This window comes from Saccostrea cucullata, unplaced genomic scaffold (assembly GCF_032062105.1).
Source record: "Saccostrea cucullata isolate Sc308-1 unplaced genomic scaffold, CSIRO_AGI_Scuc_v1 ctg1098, whole genome shotgun sequence".
Classification (NCBI taxonomy): Eukaryota; Metazoa; Mollusca; class Bivalvia; order Ostreida; family Ostreidae; genus Saccostrea; species Saccostrea cuccullata.
This window is the reverse complement of record NW_026922818.1, coordinates 94400-110385: the sequence shown is the minus strand read 5'-3', so window position 1 is coordinate 110385 and position 15986 is coordinate 94400. Positions and strand designations below refer to the sequence as shown.

Here is a 15986-nt window from a genome sequence, read left to right as displayed (position 1 = left end):
TATGGTTCAAAAGTTATGGTGAAAGTTACAAAAAAGGTATTTTTAGCATATAGGTCACAGTCAAGGTCACCAGGTGATTGACCTTTGTGTCATTTGAAAGAACTTTATTTATGTAGTATGCATACTAAATATGAAGTCTCTATCTTTTATGCTTCAGAAGTTATGGCGAAGGTTAAAGTTTGCAGACAGAGAAGCTATTTTTAGCATATAGGTCACATTCAAGGTCACAAGGTCATTAATATTAGTGTCAATTGAAAGCAACTCATTGATGAAGTATGCATACCAAATATGAAGTTTCTACCTTTCATGGTTCAAAAGTTATGGCGAAGGTTAAAGTTTGGGGACAAACAAACAAACAAACAAACAAACAGACAGACAGACAGACAGGACAAAAACAATATACGCCTCGGATCTATCGATCCGGGCGCATAAAAATAGCAAATCCATGATTTATTTAAACTTTACAATAAAAAACCATTTTTAGCTCACCTGAGCCGAAGGCTCAAGTGAGCTTTTCTGATCACATTTTGTCCGTCATCTGTCCGCCTGTCTGTCCATCTGTAAACTTTTCACATTTTCGACTTCTTCTCAAGAAGCACTGGGCCAATTTCGACCAAACTTGGTACAAAGCATCCTTGGGTAAAGGGGAATTTAAATTGATAAAATGAAGAGACATATCCCCTCGCAAGGGGAGATAATCAAGAAAAGACAAAAATAGGGTGGGGTCATTAAAAAATCTTCTTCTCAAGAACCACTGGGCCAGTAAAGCTGAAACTTATGTGGAAGCATCCTGGGGTAGTGTAAATTCTAAATTGTTCAAACCATGACCCCTGGGGGAAGGGCGGGGCCACAATGGGGTATGAAAGTTTTATATAGAAATATATAGGAAAAATCTTTGAAAATCTTCTCAAGAACCACTGGGCCAGAAAAGCTGAAACTTATATGGAAGCATCCTGGTATAGTGTAGATTCTAAATTGTTCAAATCATGACCCCCGGGGGAAGGGCGGGGCCACAATGGGGAATCAAAGTTTTACATAGAAATATATAGGAAAAATCTTTGAAAATCTTCTTCTCAAGAACCACTGGGCCAGAAAAGCTGAAACTTATGTGGAAGCATCCTGGTATAATGAAGATTCTAAATTGTTCAAATAATGACCCCCGGGGGATGGGTGGGGCCACAATGGGGAATCAAAGTTTTATATAGAATTATATAGGAAAAATCTTTGAAAATCTTCTTCTCAAGAACCACGGGGCCAGAAAAGCTGAAACTTATGTGGAGGCATCCTGGTATAGTGTAGATTCTAAATTGTTCAAATCATGACCCCCAGGGGAAGGGCGGGGCCACAATGGGGTATCAAATTTTTACATAGAAATATATAGGAAAAATCTTTGAAACTTATGTGGAAGCATCCTGGTATAATGTAGATTCTAAATTGTTCAAATAATGACACCCGGGGGAAGGGCGGGGCCACAATGGGGAATCAAAGTTCTGGGGTAGTGTAAATTCTAAATTGTAGGAATCATGACCCCCGGGGGAAGGGCGGGGCCATTATAGGGAATCAAAGTTTTACATAGAAATATATAGGAAAAATCTTTGAAAATCTTATTTTCAGGAACCACTGGGCCAAAAAAGCTGAAACATATGTGCCCATGGAAGGATCATGGGGTAGTGTAGATTTCAAAATGTCTAAATTATGATCAGTGGGGTAGGGTGGGGATGCATTATGTATAACAAGGGTGAAATCTGGTAAAGAACAGAATGGTCAAAGCTTCTCAGGTGAGCGATGTGGCCCATGGGCCTCTTGTCTACTTTTTCCTACCCTTAGTGCTCAGGTAAGCAATGTGGCCCATGGGCCTCTTGTCATATTTTATGAACCAATTCTATATCTAATCATGTAGTGAACATGTTGAAGTTCTCCAAAATTATTTACATGTGTACAGGATAATAAATTCTCAATATTTTGATCATCTGATCAGCTTATTGACTCTCCATTGATTGTAACGCTTCACAGCATAATCGCTGATTAACGACGTGTTTGTTTAACACAGTCCGCTTTCCTTCGAGGCTTGCGAGGTGCATGGCAGTCGTAGTATAAACACAATAAACTACTCAAGTCATTAAAAATGTAGGTGTCAAGACTGAAATGCAATAAAATTGAATCATGGCGGCTGCCGATTTTAATCACATGTATCTTGGGTCCTTGGATAATATCAACTGAAAAGTTGTTTTTTTTATTTTCTTTATCTTTATACAGTGCTGTCTCTTAATTACGATGTTCATTTTGTCACAGAAAAATATCGTAATACCCGAGGGCAACGTAATAAAAGCAGGGTTCGACACTAACATTTTTTGGCTTTGGTCCGGCCGGACTAGTGCTTCTTTACTTTTACTAGTCCGCGGGCAATTTTATTAGTCCGTCAAAATAAAAATAAATAAATATATTTAATGTTGCAATGTACTTTTTATACTTTTTTGAAATAAACAAAGCATTTACATGAAATGTTTATACCAAGAATTCCTTGAAATCGCTCAATCAGGAACTACGATCATAATCCCGATCTCATTCATTTTTCTCCATACAAGATTACATCATCTAAATATCCGACATCTTTTTTACGTGTCATACTAAATCATTATCACTAAAATGTTTAATTTCATACCAATGAGTCCTAAAATTAAGCGCCGAATTGACTCAGAATTACCTAACTTCCTGCCAAGAAGCTAGAAAGCTAAAAATAAATATGGGGTTTTCCAGTGAAAGTTGTCAAAAAAATTTAAACATCGGTAGTTTCTTTTTTCTCCCAGTAAAACTTAATTAGTCCGTTCGGACTAATTAGCTTCAATTTTTATTAGTCCGAATGAAAATGTATTAGTCTGAGACTAACGGACTAACGTTAATGTCGAACCCTGTAAAAGTCCTAATAAAATCCAATAAAACATCGTTTTTAAAACGTGTGATTGTATTAGGGGTGTATTTTTCTCCTTTTGTCTCCTTATGTTTTAATTCTTAATTAAAATGTTATGTACACATAATTTATTGATTACTAATGTCAATGTCTTCATATTCAATTTATAGTTATTTCTACATAAACAACAACAACACTAAATTTATTTATTTTTTTATTTTATTTAAATAGAAATGCAAGAGTCAACATCATTCAAAACAGAATTTTACGGCATACTTACCATAATTGTTTCACTATGGAATGCACTTCCTCCAGCTCTGTCTAGTTTATGCATTCGTAAAAAATTATCTTTGTATTCAATTTAATTTAAAATCCTTTCTACATAAACAGCAACATTATTTTAATTTATTTAAATATTTTATGGGTAGGATTAGAACACACAAGCTATCTGTCAAAAAAAGTTTGAATTTTTTAATTACTGAACAGAGTTCATTAGCAGCAATTATCGATTTGTATTTCTGCTGACACCTGAGAGGTAGTCCAAGCCACTATCCAAGCTGTGAAAACGTATGTAGTGGAGTTCAAATTTTGTCAAAACTATGTTTGATACCCATGCAAGCTGTCCATTCCCGCAGTTGAACTGCAAACGAAATTACACATTACGTGTACAGCATACGTGTACGAGGGTTTTCCCATAAAATCGTGGACAAAGCGTTTTTCTCGAAAAGTAATGGGCGCACTAAGCTGAAATTTTCAGTAAATGTTTATTCATCATTTTTAAGTGCATCATTATTATTTTGATAATATATAGACAAAACTAAAGATTTTATTATGCTTGAATGTGCACAGGGTACGGTCCTACGGCGCACGATAAAAATAACAAAGTTATGCTAGAGAATACACAATAATGAATTCGTAATAAACATTTTCAATGCATAAAAATTGGATGAAAAGTATCATAATTCGATTCCTTAATCAATTTTGTCGTCTGCAGTAAAATTTCAAGGCATTTGGTTAATTTTTGGCAGTTTCCCGAGCATTCAAAATTGGAAAGTGGTAAACACAATACACAAAAATTCGCGATTTTTGATGACGTTACGGCGCACCGGAGAGCAGTTCAGTTAGATTTGGATGTTGTAAATACACATTAAGAGACTTTAAATGAATACAGAAGAAAGAAAATATGACAAAAATCATCAAATCTTTAGAATATAAAAGAAATGGAAGGTTTCTTAGCGAATTCTTTTTGATTGAGTCCTCAGGTAGTACAAAATATGTACGGACAAACTGCTATTGTAATAGCAAAAGACGCTGTCATTGTCGACCGTTGATATGAGATTCTCTGTTATTTGAATGCTGGTGAGAATACCGTCCTAAACGTTTTAATGAATTTTCAAAAGATTGCATGTGTGTGCCAGATGGGTTCCTTATCTGGTTATAGACACTCACGTTTGTGAATCAATGGAATTTTTAAAATTTAAAAGGGGCTTATCCAACTCTATTTTAGCAAAGATGAAACGTGACGTTGTTTTAGACACTTTAACGTTATCATCCATGCGCCGTAGGGCGATACAATACATAACATAACATCTAATAATTTGTTTATTTATCCATATATCTATTTGAAATTTGCTCTGTATATTCATAATATATGTACTAAAGAGTAGTGAAAATTTCAGAACGCAGTGATGATTATTTTTCAAACTAGACAACTTGTCCACGATTTTACGGGACAACCCTCGTACATGCATAAGATTAAATGTAACTTTTTATTTATTACATTAATTTATTAAACAAAGCATAAAGAGTATAAAATAAGAAATAAAATTAACTTTACAGTGATAGATAAAGAAAAAACTAGATTTATGAGTAAACTTTAATTGTTTAACAATGGCTTTGGCATGTCTCCAAATCTGCTGAGCTTGCTAGAACAGTCCAGGTCACTTATCACATAATTACATTTGCAAATGATTCACTTTATATAACACTACTGAAAGCAATGCATATCTTTAACTGTATAAATACCGGTACGGGGTCAAGAGGTCATAGATGTGTGTATGGATAAACGTAAGATATAATTTCTCAGTGAGATCATAAAGGGTCAACGCATGTTCAGTGGATTACATGCCATTGGGTTTAAAAAATAATGCATTTCAAACGTTAAAAGTCACAATCAGGCAAATATAAAGTATGAATAAGTCACAAATGTAAATATAAGTAATAAGGTATTATATTAAAACATCAATCAGGCTATAAATACGGGTTGGGACGAGATCAAATTCATCATAAAGCCCTTTGGGCTTTATGGAATTTAATCTTGTGACCAACTTGTATTTATATCCCGATAGATGTTTTAAAATGATCTCTTATTTTTTAAGTAACTGCCCTGTATGTTAACACTCTGTCAGAGCACAGGTGTGCCAATGTTTATTCATAGCATCTCTTTAAGCGTCTACCGTCAATCAACACTAAATAAACACATAGTGAAAAAAAATTTTGACAGAATTTTTACATGGTAATAAAGAGACCTGGCTTTTTTAGACAACTTAATTAAGGGTTCTTTTTTTGTATAGATTTGTTAGGAAATGGTTTTGTGCTTTGAATTTACAACTTAATAAGTGTTCTGTCTTACTAAACCGTCACCGTAATAACGGGATTCCACTGTATTTCAGATAATAAGGGGCTTAGAATCATCACACTTTGTCAAATGATTATCCTGGGCTCTCAGTGTTTTAACCAAAATGTAGGTCATGATGACCTACTTTTGCAATTTCAAGGCTTTATTTATATGTACAGGATATTAGAGCAGACCTGACAAGTGACCCGTATTCGGTGGGTCACACCCGCAAAACTGACCTCTCACCCCCCACTCATAATGACCCGTGGCGTGTCATTGTTCTCACCTGCAAAATCAATCATCCCCATTTTTTGACCCAATATTAATAAAGCATGTTTGTCCCCACTAGAAATATCTGAAAGTTCATCCTAAATTTATTCGATTTGTGTTTTATAAATCGGGATATGAACATCAGACTTGTTTATTCACCAATACCAATGCACACAGATTAGTATCTTTGTATCCGAGGTGTTAATTAGCCACAGGAAATCACTTCACGCTTGAACGCACACATTGACACAGCTGTACAGGTAACATGCCTGGAGCAGTTAGGGGATTATATGTATCCATTTGAAGGGGTAATATGCAAGGTGAACCACATAGATTTAGGGGTTAATTAAATATAATTTTATTAAAAACAGAAATTAATTAATTAAATACAATGATATGATAAACAAACAGTATTAAGATTGGGATCGTTTTTTTAAAAACGAAACTACAGAGCATAACTGATAACAGCTGATTTTATCTGCTTATATTGAAATTATTGTTAAGATTAGTGGTTAAAATAAGATGATATTGATTAAGATGAAGCAACAGAGTCTCAAGTGAAGTATATTGAATTTCTCCCTCCCCCCTCCCAAAATGTAGTATTGTACGTTGTATTTCTTTGTTAAATGGCTATGACAAGGGAATACCCACTTGTCACATCATGACTCTAACGATTTTAAGTTTTTGTTTGGGGTGTTAGGTATCCTTCATAATTTATTTTGTAGTACAGTGGATCCCGCTTAATCTGATAGTAAATTTGTCAGCCTTATGTTATCAGTATAGCCGAATATTCGAATAGCCGATTGCTCCATTTCAAGTCCAAACAAAGATGTATAGAGCTACATGTATTGACAATACATCGTAGCAAATTTAAAACTTGCACTTTCGGTTCGTTTGATTATTTTACTTGGCGATTCTCCTAAAATAAAATGTTAAACTTACTTATTAATTTAATGTGATAACATTTTTCTAATAAAATGACTTATAAAAATTGTTTTTTAATAGTCATTGCCATCTTTAATAAGCACATGTTTACATTCCTTCTTCGATGGCCGCCATTTTGGAAACGGAAGTAGACTAATAAATGCCTGACTTTATTCTGTAATTTATTTTCCCCCGGATAAATGGTACAGTAATATTAAGCAAAAATATTAAGTTGTTTTATTTTATTTGTTTCTTTAATATTGTTATGTATTTCATACTGTTTGTGACAATTCTCAAGTCAGTAGTCCTGTAACTGTGATGCATTTCAATGTCCCAGCAAATTGTCATACACAAGCTAATACGTTCAATAATTAAAATCTAACTTTGGAAAAAATTGCAAACAATTATCATAATTATCGAGTTCATCACTGAAAAGTAATTTAAACCAAGCTGATCATCATAACTGTATCAAAACAGATCAATACAGTGTGCCAATTATTAACACAGGTAAGGTGACTGCGTGCATTCAGCCGTAACTAATCCCCTCATTATCGTACTCAAGGTGTCAGACAGTGTAAACAAAGGCTTCACTAGGGAAGTTAGAGGTGTGAACAAGGTCATAATTATCCAAAAATAATACAATGGACCAAATTTTTGTATCAGATAAAATGAAATTCTAATATTTTCTTATCAGAATATCAGGTGAAATTATTAATAAATATATAAGAAATGGTTTTGTGCTCTGATATTATATTGAAATAACCGAAATATTCGTTTAACCGCTATCCGATTAAGTGGAAGCCACTGTATTTGATTTAATCAATTTTTGTTAGTAATGGGAAATTAAATGGCACATATTTCTTAACCCCCCTGCAATTTTTCAATATTTCTTTCAATGTTATGTCTAATTACAATTTTTTGATTGTGTAAAATGTTAAGAATTAATCATTGTAGAATTCAACAAATGTTTCCCAGAAACTTTATGAATAAATTTTTAAAACTTCGCAAAAATTCTATTTAACCGAAAGTATGTGAATCTTACTATCCATCTGAAAGTCAATCTGATTAAAATCAGATCCTTTGATCCGCTCACATAGATCGCTACACAAGGATCTGAAGAAACCCCATTCGGGGTCATCTCCTGGTGACCTTTGAATTATCCAATCAAATGTTTACTTTGGAGAAATGGAAAGTATCTCGGAATTCAGTTACAGAGGGGAAAGGCCCGATGATACACGAATGGAAAAATCGTGACCTAGTTTCTGTAGCCTGTCAAGAGAAGGACCACAGTCTTTTCTGTACAGTAATATAATAAGTACTTGCTTTTGTCTTGTTTTTTAGCTCTTTGTTTTGTACGAAACGATAACATCTCCGCCGCAGCTACTTTCACTTCTAATTTCGTTTTCCCAAATGTCGCTTAAGTACGACCTCTCTGATTGGTCAAAATTTTTATGAATATTTTTATTAGAAAGGTCACTAGGACTCTCCCCTGCGAAATGATCAAGAATAATTCTTGAACTTTTAAGAAAAGTTCATGAATTATATTCTTGAATCAGCTCATGAATTGTTCATGAAGATCCCATGAAGTTAAAATTGGACACTCATGATTTCATGGATTTTATTCATGAAAACCAAGTTCAAGAATATTCAAGAATTATGTGTTGTTCATGAACAAACTTGGATTTTTTAAATACCTGCAAAATGATCAAGAATAATTCTTGAACTTTTAAGAAATGTTCATGAATTATATTCTTGAACTTTCAAGAAAAGTTCATGAATGATATTAATAAGTTCAATGCATTTTCATGAACTATTCATGAATAATTTATAAAAGTTATTTAGGGATGTTCATGAACTATTCATGAATGTTCTTGCTTCTTTGTAAACAAAAATGTAATAAGTTATGCAAAATGAAAAACTGTAAAAGAAAATATTTTAATAGCATCTTGAAAGATTTCAAAGAATTTTTGTTTTTCAATCATGGTAACAAAATCTTTGTTCAAGTAAACAACTCTGATAAGTGATAACGATAATAAATAAATTATATAGTTCATTCCTAGTAAAATTATGAAAAATTTCAATTCAAACGCGATTCTTTGCAGAATCCTTAACCTTACTTGGTCAAGAGGAGAGTGGGTTCCTTATTCAGCGTATTTCAAAGTGTATGCCTAAAATGGAATGATTTTTAATCCAAGTCTCACTGTCTGGCAGAAAAGTGTGTTTAGCAATTAGGGCATCAGCTAAAAGGGCTTTCAAGGATTTTGAGCAGAGGTGGTCAAATAAAAAATTCTTATTGGCTTTCCCTGTGGAATTTTCAGAATTTCATCACTTGGATCCTTTGATCGATTACGATTCATATTTTCATTCCTTTCTTTTGTTTTTCTTCAAGAGCCTGGATTTTTTATATTCTTTTTTTTTGGCAGCCAGAGTTTTTTAATCTTCTGATCTCAACTCATCAACATTATCTGTGAACTACTTCTCTTTTCCCTACAAGAACAAAGATTTTCTGAAAATGCTCATAAATGTGAAAAATTAAGACTTAATAGTTTGGTTTTTTTTTTTTTTTTTCATATTTTTTTCATTTAATTATGCATCATAGGCACTGCCATATTTTAAAGCATTTCTAGCGGAAGTTTAGCCTGTTTCCCTTGCCCGCCATGTTCAAGATGTTATAGGTGAACAGGATGAATGTTTCAGTCTTTAATTCTTAAGTGTAACGTAATTTGGTTGGATCCTTACTCAGAACAAAGTTTGACAAAATTTTCACTAAAAAGGACATAACTGAACTCTTACAAATAGACAGTAACAGCTTGACAAATATCTCACAGATTCAGCGATTGCCTCCATTTTTTTGTAACTCACCATTAATATCTGCAGTTATGAAGTCAATTGATCCTCTGGACATTCCTTCTTCGTATTCTGTTATTTTCTTCAAAGGTTGACAAAGAATGACTAGATCTACACTAATAATTCTCCCACTCTACCGATTCACTTTCCAACGTCTCGCGCGTTTCAAAGTTTGCGCCTTTTAAAAAGTGTCATGCAGAGCTAATTAAGAAATAGTTTCGAATTGCATAGATTTTTGTTAAACAAAAAATAACAAACACTATCTGAATGATTTTTCACTGAAATTAATTTTTTTAAATTAATATAAATTATATCATTTATTGAATTGGATTTTTTTTTACATTATACCTGTAGAGCCATAGTTTCGTATTCAAGTATGGCCGCCTCCATATCAGAGGACAACAAATATCTCTTGGAAACACTCGCCCTCAAACTGAGTACCCTGAGCTATGAAAGTGTATAGGAGAATAGACTAGAAATAATACTACAAATTAAATACGAATGTGGTTCATGTCATAGCTTCTTCACAACCATGCAGCCTGTGCTGTATCATTTACACACGATGGACAGAAAAATGTGACTTTATAACTGCATCAAAATATAAAGCTTTTCGACCCAGGAATGGTACGGCACAGTACGGACAAGAGATATAATTTTTTAGTTGTCAGTAAATTTATGATACGTTTTTACGAAGATTATGAAATTTTTCCTAGACTCTAAGTCTGTTTCATTTTCTTACAACTTGTTAAAAGTTTGACAAGTAGACAAAATTCGGTCGAACAAAGTTGTGTCGTGAAAAATGACATAATTTAAAGCACAATATTAATATAGCTGGCCAATTTAAATGATGAAGAAACATTAGTAATTCAATATGAGAAAAAAAAATGCTGTCAATATTGATGCAGTGTTCTTTAAATTATGATCATAATTTAATTACAATCTCCCTTCTAGACAGTTCATAACAGAGTTTTATTATCCTGAAGAATGTAAGTTATCAATTACATAGAGTAGAAAATAGTGATTTTAACCTCTTATGTTCCCCTACTTGGCTCTGATCCCATACTTTCAAAATCAAAACAAAAGCATGTTATTAATTAAATCAGGGGCTTGTTCAACAATTGCATCTGCATGCAAAAGTTGTATTATGGAAGTAATGAGTGTTTATATTTTTTTAAATCGTTTGTGACAATAATTTTTACATTTTTAGTCTTCATGAAAATTCATGAACATTCATTACCTTGAACTATTAAGTTTTTTTCTTTAAACTGAAAATTACGATTTATATTCTTGTTTGTATCATCATTTGTTCATGAACTATGAATTATGAATGTTTTCATGAATTTTATTCATGAACTACTTTTATGAACCTGTTAAGAATCCTTTAAGAACCATTCATGAACAATTATGAACAACTCATATATAGGTTCTTAAAATCATGAATAATATGTTGGCGCAGGGGTATCATGACCCTGAATGGGGTTTCTTCAGATCCTTGTGTAGCGATCTATGTGAGCGGATCAAAGGATCTGATTTTAATCAGATTGTCTGAAAGTGTTCCTGTACAAGCAAAAGTAGCCTGTACTGAGTAAAAATTAAGTCTGCAATGAAATGTAACATATACATGCATGTTTTAACTGCAAAATCGTTGTTATATCCCCCCCCCCCCCAATAAATTGATTTTCATTTTAGCATACATTGATGCCTAAAAATTAGGGAGCATTTTGTTACTCAAACCTCAAAAAATGTCGCCGCGTGCTATGACCCAACATTTCAATTCTGAATGTTGGGTCATGACCCCCCACAGCGGGTCTATGACAGGTGACCGAAAGACAGCTCACTGAACGACAACTCGCCAACACTTTTTTCACAGACACTATAAAACTCGCCGATACGACAAGTCACCGAAAGAAGGGTCACCAACAGACACATTATCGACCAAATATATAAAGCATTGAAATTTAACAAATTTTTAGAGGAAATTGTGTATGTGAATAAACGTTTTTATTCATTTTCAAATCTTTTTTTCATTAAATCAGAAACTTCTGCTAATATTGCCGACCTATGACCTTGCTCGGATTAATCTGTTTACATGTGCTTAACAATGATGGAAATACAAAAAAAGACAAATAAAAAAAATATATATATATATATATATATATATATATATATATATATATATATATATATATATATATATATATATATATATACATCTTTGATTATGTTTATTATATCTGAATAGATCTACTTAATCATGTAAATACGACATCTAACAATTATTATAAAATCATTGTCTGTGAATTTCTTCTCACCGACACTATTGTCGGTGAATTGTCAATTCGGCGATTTTCACTATTGTCGGTGAACTGTCTTTCAGTGAGTTGTCTGGCACCGCCCACAGCATCAATTTTGGTTGGCAGGTCTGTTAGAGGCTTCAATTAGAAGTGATAGATTTTACAATTTATGATCAGAAGAGCTCTTTCCACATCGGGACAGGGGTTTTACTGGTGAAAATGGCTCACAGACCTCTTGTTTTATACCTACAGATGAACATGATGTATGAGTTAATTTTGGCCAAAAAGAAGGTAGAAGAAGCAGCTCTGATGGCAGAGATGACATTAATATCCTCAGGTCCTGCAAAGAAAAATAAATATGAGTATGATTCTGATGAGGAAACTGAAGGCGGGACCTGGGAACACAAGCAGAGAATGTCAGAAATGGAAGCCACAAAAGGTAATTATAGTATCATGGAAAAGCATTTGCAGAGACAAGTGATCAGGCAGTTTCTTGCACAATTTATTCTGGCTTAAACTAGAGTGTTCCAAGAAACGCATGTATCACCTCGATTTAGCTTCATTAAAGATTCGTACTTGCTTATAAAGTGTAGGGTAAGCTACTGCATTTAAAACACGGTAACACAGAGTCAAAAGATTAAAGATGTCATTTTAGTTTGACATCACAAACATTGATCAGAACGGGATGGAAGTGCAACATCACAAGCAAAAATCAAATACAGGTGACTCTTGATCTTTCGAAGTTCAAGGGACAGCAAGAAAAGTTCGAGAGATCAAAGGGTTCGAGAGATAGAAAGTAAATAAAGTCCTGAAATTTCATTTCCGATCATCGATGTTCTACTATTAAAAATACCGCAAGAGTATGTAAATAAAGTCATTTGGCTCATTTTCAATCGTACTTTACAGGTAATTATGTTAATTTACCTTATATCAACAACAATGATCGCATTTCGAATAAATAAAATGATTTCCTAAAGTATTAATATTTATTTGTTCTTATTTCACGATTACATGAAACCCGAATAGTAATTGTCTGTTTGGCTATTCCGCGGCTTGATCGGGTCCTTCAACAGCGTTTACCAGATTTTTGTTAATCGGTTTTCAGTCCTCGAGAAAGGAATTTCTTGTGTAATATTTGCCATACTGGGATTATGTAGACTCTAATAAAAGTTCATACTCTATGGGAACTTATTGAAACGAACGTCTATAATTAAATTATTATCTAAAAATTATCGTCTTGGTTAAGTAAAAATAAGTTTTGAATTTGTTTATAATTTACCGATAATAACCAATAAATAATTATATTAACACGGATGACCCACAGGTGTAGTGTCATCTATGTAAATACCCAATTGACACCTCCATGCTAGCCCAAGGCATTAACTGTTTTCCAGACAAGTCCAGGCTGCATCAATTTTACGCTTGATTGCGTGTATAATACAAGCTCAATCAAAATTTCGAGAGATAGAGAGTAAAATTCAATGAAATATGCGTAACGGGACCTGGGTTTTGGTTCAAGAGATAGAGAACTTCGAGAGATAGAAGTTTGAGAGATCAGCAGTAAATTTGCTTAGTTATATAGAGAAAAAAAACGAGACCGGAGGTTCACTTCGAGAGATCGGAGTTCGAGCCATCGAGAGTCACCTGTATCACGATCACTTTAGACATAAACTGTTGCATTGTTTCTTCCATTGAATGGAACTTACCCAACTGATAATACAGGAATTTTGAAGTGTAAATCACATTCACAATGAAAGGCAATATGAGTTAAAATGTAAATATAAGCACATCTTTGCTATAGCTAGTCAAAGGTTTCGATACGCTACTCTCCTCATAAGCCCTTGGCATACAGTGTTACAAAAAAAGTTGTGATTTTTATCTCAAGTAGTGAATGGGGTGGATTGACATCGATTGACCAATCAGCAATTGTATTTTGTAAATAATGATATCTGGTTTGGGATATATTTTGACTACTCTCGGGAATGAAAAACGCAAGTTAACAATGATCACATGCTATTCTGTGAATAGATATGGTGTCATCCAATATCTTAAATGATTAAGAATCTATATTGAAGATGTAGATTCACACTTAAGTCTTTAAATAACAAATGAAAAATCAATACCTTCTTGTTAGCTCATCTGAGCCGAAGTCTCAAGTGAACTTTTCTGATCAAAATATGTTGTCATTCGTGTTGTTATTGTCGCTGTCATTGTCATAAACTTTTCACAATTTCATTTTCTTCTCAAGAACCACTAGGCTAATTTCAACCAAACTTGCTACAAAGTATCCTTAGGTGAAGGGGGTTCAAATTTAAACAAATGAAGGGCCATGCCCTCTTCCAAGGGGAGATAATATTACGTTGTCTGATTTTCTTGTTACCTAAATGTCCTGCTAGTGGACTGTCATGAGCCAGGGACATTATCTTTGACCTCAGTGTCTTTGGTATGATGATCTAGGGAAGTTTCTCACCAGAATCTTTCTGAAATATTCTATACAGTAAACCATCCTGCTTCTGAAAGTAAGACTTACCTTCTTGAGTATCATTTTGTGCTAATACTCAGTACAGATTTTAAACTGTCATCTGATTCTTGAAGTTCTACCAACTTCTTTCTGTTGCATCATAACTGTTTCAAACCTTCATCCTCTGAATCCTTTTCTGTTGCTTTTCTCTGAGAACTAATATTACCTTGCTCCAACTTGGCCTGCAAATGTGTCTGAACTGCAGCACAGGTGTTCTCGTCATCTCCATCCACCTTGACTTCTTTTTCGTCATCCATTGGTTTAAGTATGCTAACATTATTACCAATAATTACATCAGCAAATAGAGACTCAAGAACAAGGGCATGTACCTTGCCTGATACATAAAGAGTCTTTAGATCTACCATTGCCTCATCACAGTTTCTTTGAGATCCATCTGCCAGAGTTATCACTCTTGAATGTCCTGTTTTTTAAGAGTCTGAAATAAAATTACTCCTTACAAATACAGTAGAGCATCAGGTATCTCTTAAAACTGCAATTGGTTGATCACTCACCTGGCCTTTTTGTGAATCCAAACCCAATGCTGCCGATGTCTCAATTACTGGCGACTCATTATCAACTCCACATAACTTGAGAATCACCCTACCGTTTGTTGTATCTTGTATTTGATCCACAACTTTAGACTCAGACTTATCTAAACACAATCCAACATTTCCTGACCTTTTCTCAGGCTTTGTGCCTCTCTGACCTTTACTGTCTAGACCTTTTGACTGAGTTTTCTTAAGCAAACAGTTTGCTGCAATATGTCCTACTCGATCGCAAATGAAACACTTTCTGCTATCCCCCATATTCAAGTGGCACTTGAGATTTGACTTACCATTTTGAGAATTTGTCAAACCAAACTTGTTTGGCTTTCCTGTCGACTTATTCCCTATACCATTAAATTGGACACAATTGCCACTCAGATACTTACTCTTATGTTCTGCCTGAAATGCATTAGACAACACTACAACCTCATCAATAGACTTTGGGTCGTGCTCCAGAATCCACAACTGCAAGTCTTTTGGACAATTTCTAACAACTTGTTCTCTCAAGACCATATCATGCAACTTGCCAAAATCTGAATCTATTTTCTCACGTTCACTCCAGTGATTAAGGTACCTTTCTACTAGGGATGTCAATTTTACTCGGACAGCTTAGTCGAATAGTCAGATGCTTTAGTCGAACGATAGACGAATATTCGTTTAATTTAATTATTTTTTCGTTTTTCAGTTTCACTGTTTGTCTTTTACAGACTAGTTTACAATATTTAACCTACGCTATCACCATTATACTAGTACAACGAATTTCTGTCAGTCGTAAACATGTACGTAGTGCAATAAAAACTGTACATCAATATGTATCCAATGTATTTAATTTCAAAATTAATATATTAGCTGCACGTTTTATCTAGATGCAGGATATCAAACGCCCGTATTTGTTCTCTCTTTACATGTACCCCATAATTGAAGCCAATTATTACGTGTCCGTCAATGATCTTTGACAGGTAAACAATTAAAGAGATAAATTTAAATTATGAAATTTTGTGCAAACAATCAATGATTGTATGAAATTAATATCAGAAAAAGAAAACACGTTTTAATTACT

General features: G+C 33.8%; 1 protein-coding gene and 1 long non-coding RNA gene across 2 annotated transcripts in view; one reads left to right on the top strand and one right to left on the bottom strand.

Moving 5' to 3' along the window:
• LOC134262548 (SURP and G-patch domain-containing protein 1-like) overlaps positions 1-15986 on the top strand; it is a 168173-nt gene that overhangs the window by 73985 nt on the left and 78202 nt on the right. The window contains exon 8 of the mRNA XM_062744945.1: positions 12113-12299. Coding sequence (XP_062600929.1) covers positions 12113-12299 — 187 coding nt within the window. The remainder of the gene's footprint in view (positions 1-12112; positions 12300-15986) is intronic.
• LOC134262549 (uncharacterized) overlaps positions 1-15986 on the bottom strand; it is an 87762-nt gene that overhangs the window by 38543 nt on the left and 33233 nt on the right. The window lies entirely within an intron of this gene.